The sequence below is a fragment of the Rhodamnia argentea genome, chromosome 11 (genome assembly GCF_020921035.1).
Source record: "Rhodamnia argentea isolate NSW1041297 chromosome 11, ASM2092103v1, whole genome shotgun sequence".
NCBI classification, from domain to species: Eukaryota; Viridiplantae; Streptophyta; class Magnoliopsida; order Myrtales; family Myrtaceae; genus Rhodamnia; species Rhodamnia argentea.
Window position 1 is genome coordinate 16,986,496 of NC_063160.1, and position 19,260 is coordinate 17,005,755.

The 19,260-nt window shown below is 42.2% G+C and overlaps 3 protein-coding genes across 4 annotated transcripts; 1 reads left to right on the forward strand and 2 right to left on the reverse strand.

Annotated features, from left to right (window-relative positions):
* Nucleotides 1-201: 201 nt before the first annotated feature.
* Nucleotides 202-17,174, reverse strand: LOC115757495 (senescence-associated carboxylesterase 101-like). 2 transcript variants are annotated; one of them, XM_048272037.1, is made up of 5 exons: nucleotides 17,011-17,174; nucleotides 16,431-16,791; nucleotides 14,657-15,190; nucleotides 13,524-14,408; nucleotides 202-341 (listed from the first exon to the last, which is right to left on the reverse strand). In XM_048272037.1, the coding sequence occupies exons 1-4, from the start codon at nucleotides 17,172-17,174 to the stop codon at nucleotides 13,569-13,571; spliced, it is 1,899 nt and encodes a 632-aa protein (XP_048127994.1). In that variant the 3' UTR covers nucleotides 202-341; nucleotides 13,524-13,568. The 2 variants fall into 2 exon arrangements, with proteins under 2 accessions (XP_048127994.1, XP_048127993.1); XM_048272036.1 differs by lacking the exon at nucleotides 202-341 and having other exon boundaries at nucleotides 13,495-14,408.
* Nucleotides 395-3,756, reverse strand: LOC115757494 (senescence-associated carboxylesterase 101-like). Its single transcript, XM_030697734.2, has 4 exons — nucleotides 3,513-3,756; nucleotides 2,957-3,320; nucleotides 1,446-1,997; nucleotides 395-1,210 (listed from the first exon to the last, which is right to left on the reverse strand). Exons 1-4 carry the CDS (start codon nucleotides 3,539-3,541, stop codon nucleotides 395-397), a joined length of 1,761 nt encoding a protein of 586 aa, XP_030553594.2. The 5' UTR covers nucleotides 3,542-3,756.
* Nucleotides 12,581-12,964, forward strand: LOC115757481 (agamous-like MADS-box protein AGL62). Its single transcript, XM_030697720.2, has one exon. The coding sequence runs from the start codon at nucleotides 12,581-12,583 to the stop codon at nucleotides 12,962-12,964; it is 384 nt and encodes a 127-aa protein (XP_030553580.2).
* Nucleotides 17,175-19,260: the final 2,086 nt, after the last annotated feature.

Below are 19,260 nucleotides of genomic sequence, written 5' to 3' on the forward strand. Positions count from 1 at the left end.
CTGGAAATGAGTAATCAACTCCAGCGGACATAAGGAGAGATTGTTGACTCATCTTAAATCGTATTTGGCATGTTTCAGTCGATCTCTCCGCTCCATGAAATAAAGCATTAAAAAAGCTCAATAAAGTAGCAGCATCTTTTCTTTTCTTTTCTTTTCCCTTTTTTCCTATGCTGTTTTGGTTGAAATTGCTCGTTTTCATTAAAAAAGGCAGAGAAGACAACCTCTCGCCTTCCGAATCAAATTTTTGAATTCGCGATGACCAATGGTCGAATAAGAACCTGAATCAATTCAAGCAAAGCAAAATCAACACAACGAGCAAAACCAGCACGTTCTTGCTCTCACGATACACAATAAGTTATATTCAAATCACCCAGTTTATTCATCTGTCATATGACTACCAGGTACCTGATTTATACTGGTAATAGTATTCCTCATTCATGAAACAAATGAGTTCCGAGTTGTGAGAATCTCCTATCATTTGCTTCCTCAAAATGTCCTCATACTCCCTCCACCATTGCATGTAGCTGCTGCTTTCCAAGAAAATATCCGGAGAAACAGCATAGTCCTTGAGCAAACCCATGACATACTTCTCGAACTCGACCAATTTCTCTATTTCTGTGCTGTTCAATCCTCCGGTGTTCAACAACCTGCACGATATTCGTGCCTCCTCCACATGAGCCCAGAAGCATGAATCCTCTGTAACGCTGAACATGATCTTCTTCATTTTCGATTTGTTAGGAACGCTATTCTTGGGCTGTTTCTGATGTTCGTCCAGCCACTGTTCCAGTAGCTTGAAGTGCTTGGGTCTCCCTTGGGATATGTAACTTCTTTTGCCCCATTTATAGTACTCAGCTATGTGGAGCGGCTCGACCATCCTCCGGTAATTTGTCCCTGCGAAGAGCCAGCGGATACGCATCGGTGATCCTACCCTCTGAGGCCTCTTCTCCGCCTCTTCCACCACGGGTACCCAATACATCTCGAGTTCTGTTTTGAACTTAACGACTTTATGGTCACGCCTAGCCATTTTGTTCTTGAAGCTGTCATAATATCCAGGACCCCGGCCGTCATCTTCGCATTTGTTCTTATACCATTCAAAATAAGCTAGGTACACTTTCATTTTGTCCAACGCCTTAGCAGGATCAATTGCTGGATTCTTTTGTTCTAGGGTGTCTTGTTCAGGCATCACTATCTTAGCATCGATATCCCTATCCTGCGGCTTCCATGACAATGAGAGTTCAGTAAATGAGGTTCCGAAGGGTAAAGCGAAAACATTCATAACAAGGGACAATTCAGGTGGACCAAATATTTCATGGTTAAGCATGTGAAGCTAAAAGCAGGGAACAAGTCATTTTGCTTTAAATGGCAAAGCACAATTATCCTTCTGGTATGAGTAAAACAAATGTGAATATGTATTCAACAGCAAAGAAGATACAACAAACAATAACCTGAATTTGCATAAGGCCAATTGCTGCAACTTGCGCAGTTATCCCAGCTTTAAATGAATCAGCATCAGCCACATTAAAAGCAGATTGGTTTTTGCAAGTCAATCGCCGTTCGAGACATTCAATGACACTCTTATAACTGAAAATTTGGGGATCTGCAGTGCCAACATTCCTTTCCGAGCTGTTCAGGGTGAGCAACTCGATTATGGATTTAGGTGCTTCGAAACATGCACCACCCGATTTAGAACACAAGAGAAATGTACCAAAAGGCCGGTATAGACTCTGCTCCGTGGTGGACAAGAGAAAGTGTCGAGGAAAACAGTCATCCATATGAGCCACATGCAAGAAGCAAGAACTCCATGTTGAATATTGCAATATGGCTTGTTGGAAGCCACCGTCCCCAATGAGGGGTGAACCGAATGTGATGCAAAGCGGACGGTTTTTGGTGGCTGAATCGAGTATGCGTAGGAGCCATAGAGTGAAAAGAGAGGCAATGGATCCACCCAAACAATCTCCAGTTATAATGTGTGGTCTTGACTTGGAGGAAGTTGCAACCTGCATCAAAGCTGGATGAGCATCGACAAACACAAGTCTATGGGGCCAATCAGATTTTCTAACTTGCACATGCGTCCCTAGTCAGTTTTGCTAAAATAAACGCGCTCTTTCCCTTTTGACATTGTAGCGAAAAACATGCGATTTAACAATAAAATAAACAAAACAAGGAAACAACATTGGATTTATGCGGTTCAGTCAGTGTGACCTACCCACGGGGAGAGCAGCACAGGATTCTAATGTACGTTAGACAATAACATTTGAATGCAAAACAGAAAACCATTGTAGAAGACTCAACTTTGGAATCCAGACCTAAGACCCCAAGGCTTCTTGAGACGCAAAACCTAATTACTTTATCAACTCAGCCAAACCCCATCGGTTTACTTATTGAATAAACAAACAATAAAGAACAGACAATTAAGGGTGTCTTGATTCATCCAGAGCTTGAGGGAATCATCAAAACACAGAATATAAATTGCAGTCATGTCTTGATTCATTCAGAGCTCAATTGGCATGCTTAAGTTTAACTTAAAACAATATATTCCTTTTTTCTCTTCCGGGCTAGGAATAGGATTAAGGTTAACTGAAAAGAATGGAAAAGGCAAACGGACCATCAATGTTAGAGGAACTGTTCAGACAATTGGCTGACTGCTCATCATTAACCCTTTTGCCAAAAGATGCAATTCACAATCTGAAAGAAGCAAAAAGAGGGTGTTCCCAATTTTTCCATCTAATAAAGCTAACGATATGGGCAGAAACAGCTCAAAATGGTCATCAATGAAGCAACTATCAGAGCAGATACAAGCATTCCACGACCCACTTCAATAAGACCTGATTCCTAGATCTGAGACCAACTCTCGTGTTCTCTCACAGCGACTAAGAAAAGCTCATTGACATTCAAAATTAGTAGCTAAAAAGCTCATAAATAACTGAAAAGAAAACGAAAGATAAGAGGGTATTACCTGAGCTTTCAGGGGGGAGAGCTGCTTATCTCGGAGAGAGTTGAACAGAGAAATCGCAGCTTTGTTTATGGAAAAAGACGGGCTGTCCTTGGAGCAGAGAAACTCAAACTCAGAGGCCTCTGATGAAGAAGAAGGGACCAAATCGCCCGCTTCTTGCAGATAAGTAGTGGCAACTGGTGGGGTCACAAAAGCAATGATTTTGTATTCTGGGTGTTCAAATTCTCGGATTTTCACTGTTTCAGGAGATGGTGGGCTTTGGTGATTGCGGTCGGTCTGGGACTGGAGTTCAGAGATTGCAGCCCATGAATTGCTCAGAACATCGGAGGACACGGCTAAGTTCACCAACTCGATTCCGTTGCTGAATCTGCAAACAACCCAAAAAAAAAAAAAAATTCAAGAACAAGAGACCAACCGCGAAACGGGTCAAATGATTGCGCAAAAGCGCACTCCGTTGGCGGATTCCGAAATTGGGTCTCCTTCGCTTTCGGAACAAACTACAAAGTCGGGAAACATGAAAAAGAGCTTTTTTTTTTCTCCCTTTTGTTTGGACACGTACAGAGGTTTGGCATCTTCAACAGGGTCCATTGCCGGAGCTTCGTTATTGGGCCGCCGCTATTGCAGAACCGGAGAGTCAACGACGATGGTTGAATCGCGCTACCTCGGATCCTGGAGAATTTGAAACAGTCAGAAGCAAGTGGCAAGTTTGCCGCATGAATTCCCCATCGACGACCCAAACCAGATCGATTTTAACCTCGAGAAGGGGGAGACCTCTCAAACCCCAAGTCAATACCTGCTTCTTTGTTTAGTCTTTTCTTTTTAAATTCGCGGGAACTTCTCGCATACTTTCGTAAATGCCGAAAGCTTTGTTCTTATCTTCTTCTTCGCGGCCCCTCAAACCAACCAATGGAATAACCGGATGGGTATGTACTTCAATGTCCGACGTGATTCGTAATTTTTTAATTTGTTCAATGTGATTCATGTATTTTCGATACAATTTATTTTTAATCATGTACCGTAAGAAAATGTTTAATATTATTTTCAAATCATACTAAATATATTAAAAATTCACGGACCACATTACATGTTAAATTAAAATTTATTAATCACATTGAATAAATTAAGAATTTATGGATCTATATTAAAATTTCAAAGTTATTCATGTCATTATCCCTAAATTGTTTTTCTGGGATGTTGCTCTAAAAGTTTGTCCCCTTCTCTTTCTCCTGCTACGATTTTGCCGTCCGAGTCTGAGGAAGGGGCTACCGAAGTTGCTGGCAAGTAGTGACTTCCTCCGGTCAATTCTTGATTGGGAGATTCTTCGTCTTTTTTGGTCAGGTTGATTCGGAGTTGAGTAGGGCTGGTTCCCGAGTCTAATCGAGTCGAGCCTTTCGACGCAAATGCCGGTCGAACTTGATTTGAGCTCGCTGAGTTGTTTGGTTTCAGCCTCGACTCGGACTCCGTAACGTATTTTTCGAGCTTGAGAGATCGCTGGGCAACAAGAAAAGTAGACTCACTTTGAGCTCAAAACGGAGATTTTAACGTACAACGGAAATAAACCAAATGCATAAACTATTTGCTCAGACTCACAAATCGATTGGGCTGATTAGTTTTCATGATCAAGCTCGACTCCATCCCATTTTTGAACGACTCAAAACTCCAAAAGAATCTTAGTCCAAAGCGAGAAAGTGATTCTCTAACTGGTGGTGCACTACCTTGTAGACCCGGATGCAATAGAAACGTATGCGGTGAGCTGAATTGCGTCACGTGACTTACTTAAATCTTTTGAGTGCGGGTGTCCATTGTAATGAATATGTGGATCCTTCTATTGTGGGACAGCATGACTTCTAGGGCATCACTGGTTGGAGGTAACCCACCGAGGCCCAACACGACCGGGTCCACACCGATCAACCCATTTGGATCCGGGGGCTTCTCCAACCAAGAAATAGTTGTCTTGAGTGGTTTCGCACACTATAGGTGTAACGATCCTGTCCGACAAGGGCGGAGAATGGTCGTCAAGGCCAAAAGGTTTTGGACAAGGAACGACTTTTTGCAAGCTTCTTAGATGATGAAGAGAGCAGGAATGAATCAACAATGAATAATGATTCTAAGATACACATGTGAAAACTGTAATTAACCTATGAAGACGCCTTTTAACGTATCGGTAAGCTTTGCTTTGGAAATCCAAAATTACGTGTGCTCGGGCTAGAGTTTTATTAGGATGGGTGACATCCTAGAAAAGTGTTTGCCTTTAAGCCAAATGACAAACAGTGATGCTTGGTATGAGACGTGTTAAAGTGGACAATATTTCGAGTGAGTCAAATTCATAGTATCACAATAGGGCTCTCTCACTGCAGGGAGTTCAATGTGGGGATATTCAACTCCGGCAAGCACTCACTATGAGCCAAGAATGAGACCCTAGCTTTGCTCATGCATTAGAGAGAGAGCTTGTGAGGATTACAAGGAGGATCCCACACCATGTTGAGATACATGTGTGAGTTGTGTTAGACAAGCTCTACATCAAAGAATTGATATAGAATTAAGCAGTTAATATATCCAAGTTGGTCCATAACTCAATGGCTTAAGTTTTTGAATGAATGTGTCCACTAGATAAATCGATAGGCTCGGATTTGGGCTCTCTTTTGGCAATCTCCTCACCGAAGGTATTAAGTTTTTTGCTGCGCGCTCCCAACAAGCCAGCTCTTCGGAAATTGCGCGACGCTAGTGTGATGTGGTCAATTAGGCGATAAACTAGAAGAGTCTTCTTCCGAGGGTGATGAGAGTATATGGATGGATTTATCTTCGGTGTTACTAATCATGGTCAAGATAGTTGTAATGGCATTGCGGGCTTAAGTACACCCCAAGTGTCATAAGTTGCGTACGGCGCTCACTTTAGTGCTAAAACTTTCAAATCAATCACTTTAGTGCTAAGTTTTTGTAACTTTGATCACTTCAGAGCTAAGTGCATATGTGGCAGGAAAGTGTGCGTGGAGCCTATGTGGACTTTTTACATAAAAAAAGGAGGACGACGTGGCTCGCCGGAGGCCGACTCAGCATTCTGAAGAGCAGTACGACGTCGTTACAACCGATTTCACCCAACATAAACCCTAAATCCCCAAATTGAACCCCATAGAAACCCTACTCGCGGGTAGAAGGAAAATTTGAGTCCACATTTTGATTTCATCCCAAAATTGATAGCCTAGGTCGAAATGGAGGGAAGGAGCTTGGTGGACTCAAATTCGGTTCGACGAAGCAAAGTTAATGGTGAGATTTCTCATTCTTGTGGGTTACTTGAGTCCAACAAGAACGTCTTGGACTCGGTTGAATCTCCCGAGAGAAGATTCATGGGATGTGGCGGGTATAGAGAGGGGTCGAAGTGCAAATATTTCGGATGGGTTGATCAAAAATTCTCCGATCGAGCAAGGTGATATTAGAACTTCTTGAAGACGGTATGAACCTCTACCTACATTCATGGACAATTGGATGATGTCGATTCAAGGGAAGGCGAGATAAAGGCGTAACATCTCGGCAAATCAATCGAAGAAGGAAGTATCAACAATGCGAAGACAAAGAAAGCGTGATCGAGCCTTCATTATCGTTTTGTTATGTTGTGTAACCTATGTAATGTTCAAGTGTAAGGTGTGTGATGAGAGGAACTTTCTTAGTCTTCCGTAGGTGAAGTTGAGTTCGATATGTATTTGTATTGCATAATGTATAAGTAATGGACAACTTTTCTATGGATAAAGGAGCTTGCTGAAGTATTTTGTTGGAAATGGAAGGTTATAATGCGGTGTTTGCTTAGTTTTTGGAGGTTTTTGGACTATGGTATTGTCAATACTTTTTCCAAAGTTTTTCGTTTAATTATTTGGTTTGTTGCAAAAAATGGCGGGTAGTTTGTTGCGGGTTTTTTACGTGATTCTTGTTAGTCTTGCATATAGTTGGGGAGGTTTTTGACATGTTTTTTTTTTTCGATACTTTGGTTCATATGTTGAGGTGAGCGATTTGCTTCACATGGAACTACAACCGTGGTCGGAATAGTTTCTCCATTTTTTGAAGCTTGAAATATATCTTGTGTTGTGACCATGCTCATTTGCTACAAAGGTTTGTTGCTATGTTGAGTGCTCAATTTACTAGAGTTCAAAGTTTGCTTTTGCATTTTTATTTGAGTTAAAGCTAGTAAAGTTGTATTTGGGGAGATATTTGTTTGCAAGCTTTCATATTTGAGGTTTAAAGGTTGGACATCTTGTTGCGAGGTTTTTGTTGTTGCAAATCTGGTTATCGGTTATAATGTAAGTGTTATAAGTTGTACATGCTGATCACTTAAGTGCTGGTCGGGGTTAAAAAATGATCACTTCAGTGCCAACTTTTTGTGAAAGTGATCACTTCGGTGCCAACTTTTTGTGAAAGTGATCACTTAGTGCAAGTTTTCAAAATTGGTTACTTGAGTGCCAACTTGCCCTGAGCGATCACTTTAGTGCATTAAAATTGCACCAAGAACTTGGTGCATCAAAACGGATCCCAAATTTGTGCCAAAACAAAACCTCAACAATATAACCACCCACCACAACTAAATATAACCAGCCAACAACCAGCGACTATAATCGGCCGCCATTCACAAACAACCAAACAACACAATAAGAAGTGGAATCAGAGCAATGTAAATGCATAATTCAACAACAAGAAGTTCCATCGTCATTAAGCTTATAGTTTACATTAACTAAAAATACGAGCACAAGTTCCCAACAAAAAATGACAACACTAAGCGGCATGAGTTCCCAACAAAAACGCCAACACAAAATACAAGTTCCACTCCAATCATATCGGTAAACATTAACCACTCCGGCTCATTTTCCTTTCGATGGCTTTTTGACTTGGTTCATGATCCTAGCACTCTTTTTAACATGCGGGTTCTAGCTCTTCAAGTGGAGTATCGACGGTTGAGATGGACTTGCGCTTCTTCCTTGGGGTGCAGCGAGGGTTTTGTCTTCGTCTTTCGCAAAGTCTTGTTTGGACGTTGTTGACTCTTGGGTTGGCCCACCTTCGGAAATAAGTATCTCGAGCTTCTCCGTCAACAACATAATAATAGAAGCAAATGATTCGGAAATTTTTAAATCGATATCCTTAAATGGACAAGTCCTTCGAAACTTACATGTAAAATAGTCATTCCAATGAAGCACTATAACCATATTCCTTCAACCTCTTTCCAAGAGGCCCTCTTGTTAGTCGGGAAGTGGTGGTGCGGCTAGCTCTTTTTGGCGGAGGTGATGGTGGTGGTGGTTATGCTTCTGAGTTGGTCTTCTTCTCAAGTGTGGAAACAAAGTTACACTACAAGTCATAAAGTAACATAAACAAAGAATGTATATCTTACTGGATATTTTCTCCTCGTTTGTTCAACGGTAGATTCGGGTGGGCTTGGTGGAGATGGTTGGGTTGTTCTCTAGTTATTAGTCTTGTGCATAACATACTGCACTTAGTGTTGGCTCTTCGGGTGGTGGCGGTTGGGTAGTTTGGTCAACTCTTGCCCTTCTTGTCACCGAAATGTAAAAATGAGGTTACGTTATTGCAAATCTTATAGGAAGACAAAGAAAACAAACAATGTAACATCTTACCATATATTTTGTCCTCGGTTGGTGTACGGTTGACTCATTGTGCTCCTTCTGTCTTGTGTGGTGTGGCTTTCTAGTCGTTCTTGTGTCGGATCTGTACCGACCACTTGCCCTTCATGTTACTTCCTCACTTTGCCTTTCTTATTGTGCCCTATCTTTTTTGCAACATCATCTTTGCACCAAATTTGCTCATCCTTTGTCTTGAAACCTCTCCCTCTTGCATCTTTCGTCTCGCTTTGGCCTTCCTACTTGCTTCTTTAATGGCAAAGGTGCGGGGGCATCACGATTGGTTGGCTCGGTATTTGCTACTTCTAATAGGTTGCATCATGAACTTATACGCATCGAGATAGGACCTTTTGTTGTAGCAATCGGCTAGGTAATGTTGAGTTCTCTTCTTTGTGGTGGATGGCGGAAATGGCATGTGCGCATGGAATTCCATTAAGTTGCCATGCCGACATGAACACTTCCTCCTCCGAGGTGAACAACATATGTGTCTTCATTCTTCTTGATCTCAAACCCGTCATCGCCATTCCAAATTGGATGGCGAACCTCTAGCACATTGTCATCTAATATCTTCGCAATCCGAAGACCACATTCTCTATCTTCGCAGCATCTCGTTTTTCGTGGTCATGACCATGAGTCGTATATCCTCAAGCATCGCGATGATTGTGCACCTAGCGGCTAATATGTTGCCATTGAAAGCTTGCACTTGAATTCTTCTAAGAAAGCCCTACACCAATGCTTTGCTTCGGTTTGGAATAGCGCATCGAAACCATCCTTGCTTAGCTCAAGCAACCCTTGTTTTGCTATCCTAAAGTCGCCATGTTTGTGCTCTTTGCAATTTCAATTGCTTTTGAGCTTATCTCCTTTGTACTTCTTCCCGGTTCGCTTTCCATTCTATCTCGGCATATGGCATCAAGTCGCTAATGGGAACAAGCCCCTACAATATTAAACCAACGAATAATTATAAGAAAAGGGAAAATACTTCATAATGAGCTCATTTCAAAGAATGCATTGATCGATGGCTTTACCTTTTGTTGATCGCTCATGAAAGCCCAACCGCTTCCATCGGTAATCTCAAGTGCCATCAAATTTTTCATGAACCAGGACCAAGTGTCCTTATTTTCTATCCTCACTTGCCAAGCTAGAGGAAACATTTGGTTATTGCCATCCCTACCAATTGCGGCCAACAATTCACCCTTGCATAAGCCTTTTAAAAAGCACCCATCCAATTCTATTACTTTTCTCACGGATAAAAACTTTGTATGCATCGAATAGTAGAACCTATCAAACATGGTCCCTTCATCGGGTAATGGCCTTTCCACAACCCCCGCCTACTTGAATGGTTTTGAAGCCTACATTCATAAGCATAATCCCGATCGACCATATTCTTCCTTGTCTGCCCAAGAGTGTTGTCATCACCTTATACTTGGCTCTCTTGCATTGATTCTCCAACATTAATCCCTACCGCTCTTTCGCTGCTTCAAGTGAGGACTTCTCCGGCGCCTTGATCGTGTTGAAGCTCGATAACCACTTACTTGTTATCCTTTTATTGTCAAAAACAATTGAACATGTATGTTCCTCTTGAAATGATCTAATTTGAAATGACCCGCTCCTCTTGCTTAGTCTGCGTAGATCTTCCATCCACAATTACGTTGTGGACACCTAGCTCTCACATACTCTTTTGTATTTCGAAGAAACTCTAAAGCCCTCGGTCGAATAGAGCTCTTCGAATAGCATCCTTTTCGCATCCTCAAATTTCATACCAAGGCTCAAAATAGGACTCGCTATAGTTGGATCATAGGAAGGGTACTTACTTTTCCTTCTACGGTGCTTCTTCTTCTTGTTCGTCAAGTCCACTCTTTCTCATTGTTACGGTAGTTGTAGCATATGTTGGTTCTTCTCCATTTTTGCTTCACCCTCTACTTGCAAGTGCTACACTTTTTCTCCTCGCAGAGTCCTTGTGTTTTGCCTTGCGGCTCTTCGTTCTTGTCCAATTTCGCACAACTTCATCATCGTCATCATCATCACCGGATTATGCAACATCCCAATCTAATCCGGTGATTGCCTCATCGTTGTATTGCTTACTCCTCCATCCTCCTTGTCCTCCCTCTCCCCACAATGCCTATTACCCCAATCTTCCCTCTGCCCATTCCTCATGCCCTTCTACAATTCACCTCCATGAGAAGTGGAATCAATGCCTATTTGTTTTTCAGCTATGTCTTCATCTCGAGCATCATCATCACTATTTGTCTATATACACTTTTGCTTCTTCCATGGAGATAGTGATAAATCACATCTTTAAACCCATTCTCATCCCACAACTCTCTCAACCCATCCCTCAAACCCTTCCCAAGAAGACAATAGAGTAATTTACCTACTTTGCAGCCGTATAAATGCACTATATCCCTCACGAAAGAAACATACAACGACGTCCCGACATCGAGGAAAATTGTTCCTTCATTTCCACCTTCGTAGTCCCACTCGTCGGTGCCAATGACAAAATTTCCACCATAACAAATAATGAGAACAAGATTCTTGTCCATGCCTGCAGGAAAAGAGCAAAAAATCAATGAAGATATTAGCTTTTGGGACCGTCAACAAATGCACGTGGAGGTCCCTTCTTTTGATTAAAGGCTCATTATTTGTCGTCTAGTATCAACAAAGCAATTGAGGACAACCAAGGGGTATTCGGATTCCATATTTTGAGGTTCGTTGGCATTGTTCACTACTTCATAGTAAATAAAAAGCAATTTTACATTGCAAATGTGTGAGGTTTGATTAAACAAGTGGACCAAAGGGATGCAAAAATACAAATTCGAAAGGTTTGATTAAACAAGTGGGCCACTATTTTTCTTTATCAAGAAATCGAAGGGAGTGTGATTAAAGTAGTATACATCCCCAACGCATCAATCTCGAGCCTTCATTTTACCATATTCCCCCAATTTTGCCCTTAATCCTAATTTTCCCCTCGAAGCCCTAATTTCACCTTAATTTTGCCTAATTTCTGCTCTGGTAAGCGAGAGAGGGCAAAGGACACGGACGCATACCTCACGACGGGCGGCGGGCGGCGGAGGACGATGATGGCCGCGGGCGTGACTCCACGAGCAACGATCGCGATTGGATTTCGCACAAGTCCCTCGGCTCCTCGCACAACACCTAAGAAGGCAACACTCGCGACGTCGTTTATCCGAATACATAAACGACGTCATTTTATTTCCGTCCTTTTAAGCCACGTCGGATTCCACCATGGCGGTCGATTCTAAAAATTCGCCACGTAAGATAATAAAAATCAATTATAAAATCCACGTAATTCATTCCGGGATGTTGGTCGAATAGCCGTGACGATTTTATCCAAAATTAGCACCGAGGTGATCAAAGTTACAAAAACTTAGCACTAAAGTGATCGATTTGAAAGTTTTGGCACTAAAATGAGCGCCGTACGCAACTTATGGCACTTTAGGTGTACTTAAGCCTGGCATTGCGGATAAGTGTTGTTGTTAGACATCTCAATTGTGGAAGTTTTATCAGTTACAATGTGCCGTCTTTCTCGTGTTATATGTAGCCGGTGCATCATATGTAAACACAATTTCTTTATTAGTTATGATTAACAAGTGTCTGGGGGCACTCTTTAACAAGCGCCATTGGTAGGAATATGACAAAGAAAATGGTCGGAAAAATACCAAAATTTAGGGATGAAAAGATTAAAAAGCCAGACTACAAATTGCACTGCGGGATTGTTTTCCTTATTTAGCTGAGTAGCCATTGAAGGAGTCTGTTCTGGATTCTTATCCATGTACATTATGAGCTAGTAATTGCCATTTCATTGGACGGAAAATGACACGCTTATCATTAGACCATTTAAGGAGATATGTTAATATATGGAAAGCCGAAAAGTTACCAATCAAAGAGGGAGTGATGAATTATTTTGGCCTGTGAAATCCTATAAATGGGGCACATTTTTCACTGTTACATTGATTTTCCAGCGTGCGCCATAGAGGGAACAACAACTCCAGCGAGAATGACGAAGGAGGGTGCTAATGCTGGACGAGTTACCTCCTCGAAAAGTCGACCGGGCCTGTTCGAGAAGGCAAGTGAAGCATCTACTCTTTGTGCCGTTGAAATGGCCCCTATCCTTCTCTCTCTTAGAGGCAAGCCTTTCTATTTTGGTCACCCTTCTGCGGATGCAGTTCGAGATAGGTCTGAGGGCCCAAAGATGGCTTGTATTGATGCTAATCAACAGGATGAAACGGATGGAGACAAAAACCTAGAGGAACTGAACAAACAATATGCCGATCTGCTCGAGCAACTGAAAGCTGGAATGCAAGGAACTGAAGAGCTGGATGATATCAAGCCCCCGCAATTCGAAAACTTTAGCTTTGACCGAGCTTATGGCACTCGATGAATGGCTGCAAGATCTCGAGAAAGCAGTGGACAAGAGAAGGATGAAGCTCTTGGCCTTAGAGGCTTCAACTTCAACTTCATGCCCAAGAGCTATTGATGCCTCTATGAGGAATCACAACGATGATAAACGTGGTGATCCTCCTAAAGCAGAAGTTGGAAATGAGTAATCAACTCCAGCGGACTTACGGAGAGACTATTGACTCCTCTTAAATTGTATTTGGCATGATTCAGTCAATCTCTCCGCTTCAACAAGAGAGGCCTCTTGATGATAAAGCAATAAAAATGCTCAATAAAGCAGCAGCTATCTTTTTTCTTTTTCCCTAGATTGCTTTGGTTGAAATTGCTCGTTTTAATAATAGTCTTGTGATAGATGTTTTTGAACCGAATAAGAACCTGCACTAAAGGAACAAACATGAGTAATTCCTGAAGAGGGAGAAACAGAAAGGCAGAGAAAACATAAAATCTCGCCTTCTGAATCAATTTTTGAGCTCGCGATGACCAGTGGTCCAATGAGCATCCGAATCAACACAACGAGTGAAACCGGCACGTTCTTGCTCTTATGATACACTATATATTACATTCAAATTACCCAGTTTATTCACCTGTCATGTGAATACTAGGGTACCTGATTTATACAGGTGATAGTCTTCGTCCTTCATGAAACGAGCGAGTTCCGAGTTGTGAGAAGCTCCCATCATTTGCTTCCCCAAAATGTCCTCATACTCCCTCCACCATTGCATGTAGCTGCTGCTGTCCAAGAAAATATCGGGAGAAACGGCGTAGTTCTTGAGCAAACCCATGACATACTCCTCAAACCTGACCAAGTTTTCTGTTTCGGCGTTGTTCGATCCTCCGCTGTTCAACAACCTGCATGAAATTCGCGCCTCCTCCACATGTGCCCAGAAGCACGAATCCTCGGTGACGCTGAACATGATCTTCTTCATTTTTGAATTGTTACTGACGCTCTTCCCCGACTGTTTCTGATGTTTGTCCAGCCAATCTTCCAATAGCTTGAAGTGCTCGGATCTCCCTTGAGATATGTAATCTCTTTTGCCCAATTTATAGTACTCAGCTATAAGGAGCGGTTCAACCATCCTCCGGTAATTTGTCCCGCCAAAGAGCCAGCGGGTCCGCAGCGGTGCTCCCTCTCTCTGAGGCCTCTCCTCCGCCTCTTCCACCACGCGTTGCCAGTAAATCGTGAGCGGTCTTATGAATTTAACGGCTGTATGGTCACGCGGAACCATTTTGTGCTTGAAGCTGTCGTAGTAACCAGAATGCGGGCCTTCGTCTTCGCATTTCTTCTTGTACCATTCCAAATTAGCCAGTTTCACTTTCATGGCGTTCAAATCCTCTGCAGGATCAAACACTTGATTCTTTCGTTCTAGGACACCAAGTTCAGACATCACTACCTTCCTCAACAGAGCATCCATGTCCATGTTCTGAAGCTACCATGACATTGACAGTTCAGTAAATGAACTTCCAGAAGGTGAAACGAAAGCAATCATAACAAGGGTCTGTTCAAGTGGCGCAAATTTTTCCTAGTTAAGTATGTGAAGCTAAATGTGGGGATACAGTTCATTTTGGTTTAAATGGCGAAGCACAATTCCTTCTTGGTCTTGACTAAAACAAGTGTGAAATCCTCCATGCAAGTATCCAAAACATGCACATGAAAGAAGGTACAATAAATAGATACCTGAATTTGCATAAGGCCAATTGCTGCAACTTGTGCAGTTATCCCAGCTTTAAATGAATCAGTATTATGCACACTAAATGCATAATGGTTCTTGCAAATCAATTGTCGTTCAAGACATTTAATGATGCTATTATAGTTGAGAATTTGGGCACTTTCCGAGCTCTTGGGGGCAAGCAACTCAATTATGGATTCGGGGGCTTCAAAACATGCACCACCCGATTCAGAACACACGAGAAATGTTCCAAATGGCTTGTATATACTCTGCTCCATGGTCGACGACTGAAAGAGTTTGGGGAAAATGTCATCCTTGTGAGCCACATGCAAAAAGCAAGTATTCCAGGTTGAATATTGCGATATGGCTTGTTGGAAGCCGCTGTTCCCAATTAAGGGCGAACCGAATGTGATGCAAAGTGGACGCTTTGCCGTTGCTAAATCGAGCGTGCATAGGAGCCATAATGTGAAAAGAGAAGCAATGGATCCACCCAAACAATCTCCAGTTATAATGTGTGGAATAGACTTGCTGGAAGTTGCTACCTGCATCAAGGTAGGATGAGCATCGACAAAGACAAGTCTGTGGGGGCCAATCAGATTTTCTTACTTGAACATGCGTCCTGAAGCCTGTTTTGCAAACATAATCACACTCTTTCCCTTTTGATATTGTCGCCAAAAACAAGCGATTGTATAATAAAAATAAACAGAATCAGGTACCGAAATTATAACTAACACTCGAGTTACTTAGACACTTTCACTGTTTCCCAACTACCAATTGCACTTAATAACCCACACAGAATTTAGACCTCACAATTCCTCACAATACAATATATCAATCTCATAAAGGAATCCACAAATTTACCACATGATTTATTGGTTTCAAAGCACTTGTAATTTTTTCATGGTATAATTCACAAGCACACTGCACAATTGATTGTTTCAGCCAAAATCTCGAGCAAAAAACCAAAACCACCTCTCATACATATATGATATTTGGATCCAAAATAGGAAACCCCTTTTAGCATACTCGAATTTGGAGATCTATTCAAACAGAATCTAACTCCATATGTTCACGGTCGACCAAAAGTCCACTCAAGACTTTTCCTAATTGACATCAAAAGTCCAATTTGAAATTTCCTCTTTGATCAGGTCGCTCAAATTAGAAGTATTCTCAACAGATATTGTGGTCAGGTCAGACAAAATGTCGAATCAACTTTTGCACGTCAGACTCAAGTTCACCGCCGCAGTCATTCAAAGGAAGTACATTGACAATTGACATCTTCACGGGGACTCGCTTCCTTATTCTCTAGAGATGTGCTTATCCTAGTGGTATGCTTAAGATTAACTGGAAGCAATCCTCTTTCTCTTTTCGACTACGCGTAGGATTAAGGTCAACTCAACTGAAAAAATTGGAAAAGGCAATGGGCCGTCAATGCCAGAGGAACTGTTCAGACATTTAACCGACTGCTCATCATCAGCCATTTTGCCAAAAGAAAGATGACAATTCACACTCGGAAAGAGGCAAAAGGGGGGTTGATCCACTTTTCAATCAAATAAAGCTAATGTCATGCGAAGAAACAGCTCGAAATGATCATCAACGAAGCAATTATCAGAGCGTATGTATGTATAGCAGGAACCCACTTCAATAAGAACTGATTCCCAGATCTGAGACCAACTTGTTATGATCTCAAGCAGTGACTAAACAAAGCTCATTGACCATCAAAAATTAGTAAGTAGAGCTCACAAATTACAGGCAAAGAGACGAAAGATAAAAGGATATTACCTGAGCTTTCAGGGGAGAAAGCTGATCTTTGAGAGAGTTGAAGAGAGAAATCGCAGCTTTGTTTATGGAAAAAGACGGGTTCTTCTTGGAGCAGAGGAACTTAAACTCAGAGGCCTCCGAGGAAGAAGAAGGGACCAAACCGCTCTGTTCTTGGAGATAACTGGGAGCAACCGGTGGGGTCACAAAAGCAATGATTTTGTATTCCGGGTGTTCGAATTCTCGAATTTTCACCGTGTCCGAAGATGGTGGGCTTCGGTGATTGCCGCCAATCTGGGACTGGAGTTCAGAGATTGCAGCCCACGAATTGGAAAGAATGTCGGAGGACACGGCGAAGTTCGCCAAATCGAGTCCGTTGCTGAATCTGCACAAAAGAGAGAGGACAAAAAAAAAAAAAAAGGCACAAAATCAAGAACAAGAGACCAACAAAGGAACCAGAAACAAGAACACGTCCTTTCGGAAGCGAAACGGGTCGACGGATTTCGAAGTTGGGTCTCGTTCGATTTCGGAACAAACCATGAAGTTGAGAAAGCTAAAAGGAGCAATTTTTTTTTTTTTTTGCCCTTTTGGCTTTAATACGTACAGCGTTTTAGCAGCTTCTTCATAGTCCATTGTCGGTGGAGCTTCGTTGTCGGGCTGATGTTGTTGCGGAACCGGCGAGTCGAAAATGGTTGATTTGCGCTTCTTCGGATTTGGAGAATTGAAACAGTCGGGAGCAAGCGGCCGTTTGCTCCATAAATTACCCATTGACAATAGCTGGTTGTTTTTTTTTTTTAATAAATTCTTTTCTTTTCAAAAGTCAAGTTATATTCATGGTGAACTTCTCAGAATGAGCATCGCGTGCACGTCTGAAGTCGGCGGGGAATCGAGTTCTTTCTTGAATGCCAAAAGCTATTCTTTGCTTCTTCTTCGTGGCTCCCCAGCCCGCCAATGGGGAAAAAGAAAACTATGGACGGGGTATGAACTACAGTACGTTTACGCGGGAAATTAACCTTTTTTTTCTTTAAACAAGGTGAACCAGAAGCTAAGAAGCACGGACACGTATCGGTCAACGCGTGTCCGACTTCCGACGCGCGGTCAACGAGCCGGACACGCCGTTGACGCGCGAGTCGGAGGAGATCTGGTGGAGGTCGGAGGAGAAGAGGAACCGGAGGAGCACTTGGTAGCGGAGGAGTTCGTCGGCGAGGGAGGCGAGAGAGAGAGAGAGAGAGAGAGCAGCAGCGAGTGAGGTCAAAGAGGAGGCGGAGTAGGCGTTGGGGACGTCGAGGACGGTGATGGCGGAGCACCGGGCTAGATCCGCGAGGCGATGGGTGGTGGAAAGGAGGGCGCGGGCGGGCGGTGAAGGCGGGAAGTTCCGCGAAGGTGGAGAGGAGACGTCTCGTGTTCAGTGGTCTCCCTCTTCGTGCCCGAAGAACTCACCATGGGAGGGGCCCTTTCGGGCTCAATGGCCGGGAGAAGAGAAAGAACAAAGTCAAAAAGTGAACGACAGCGAAAGTCGATGAGACAAGGGTGAGTAGTCAATGCGATGTTGCGACGGAGGTGAAGGGATGAAGCGGTGGAGTCCAGCGATGAGAGAGAATGAGATTGTCAGACATTTGAGAGTCTCTCGAGCGAGGATTTGCTCTTCTTGTTTTTATGATTTTTTTTTCTCTCTTTTCAAGTTTCGTGAATAATTAGAATGAAATTAGAATAAAATGTAGTTAAATTTGTTAATTTAAAATAATGGATCGTATTAACAAATACTGAATTAAATAATTTTTAGTGTAAATTAATCTTAGGCTCTCTTTTATTCTTTATTTATTTGTAGATTTAAATTAAATTAAATTAATTGAACTAATTATAGAAATGATAATTTATCATATACATACAAAAATATATGTTTAATATACAATACGTGCCGAAATTTCTTATTTTTTTAAGATGACGTGTCGGCGTATCATGTCGTGTCGTATCGCATATCGGTATCAGTGCTACTTAGCCCAGGAGTAAAGATCCATCCTTTAAGTACCTTTAAAGCTCTTTTGCTTTGGGAGAAGAAGTTTTTCTAGGACGCTGCTATGAAAGTTTAATGTACCTTTCTTTCTCTTGCTGCCTTCTTGTCGTTTGAGTCTGAGGAAGGTGCTTTTTTTTTTTTTTTTATCTTCCTGGGGAAGGTGCTTTGTGCCTTCTTGTCGTTTGAGTCTGAGGAAGGTGCTTTTTTTTTTTTTTTTCCTGGGGAAGGTGCTTTGAAAGTAGTTGCTGGCAAGTAACGTCTTCCTGGGGTCAAGTCTGTATTGGGAGTTTTTATTATTATTATTTTTATTATTGGTTAATTCTATTTGCTAGGATTTCTAGATTGGGGAATTTGGGTAGGGCTGAACTTGAGTGAAACTGCTTCGCAACTCGAGTCGAGCCCGACCCTTTTGGACTCGGGTGCTGCTCGACATTCCAATTTGAGCTCGACCGAGTTTGTGGCTTCAGCCTCTACCCGGATACGCGAAGTGTTTTTCTGAGCTTGAGCCGGTCGCTTATTGATGAGAGTAAGTTAAACTTCAAGTCAAAGCTCAAACTCGAGAAACGACAATGCAACAAAAATTAATATGCCAAAACAAATGTAAGAATTATTCCATCCGACATTTGAACGACTCAAAACTCCAAAAGAATGTATCGTCCGAAACGACAAGGCGTTTTTCTAGCTGGTCGCGCACCACCTTCTGGACCTAAGATGGAATGGAAACGTCACGGTGAGTTGCGTCACGTTGTTTAAGTCAGAATGTGACCGCGTCTTCCTTTTATGAAGCGTTTAAAAAGTCGTTGGGGTGCATTTTGTCCATCTGCGGATCTGTCTATTGTG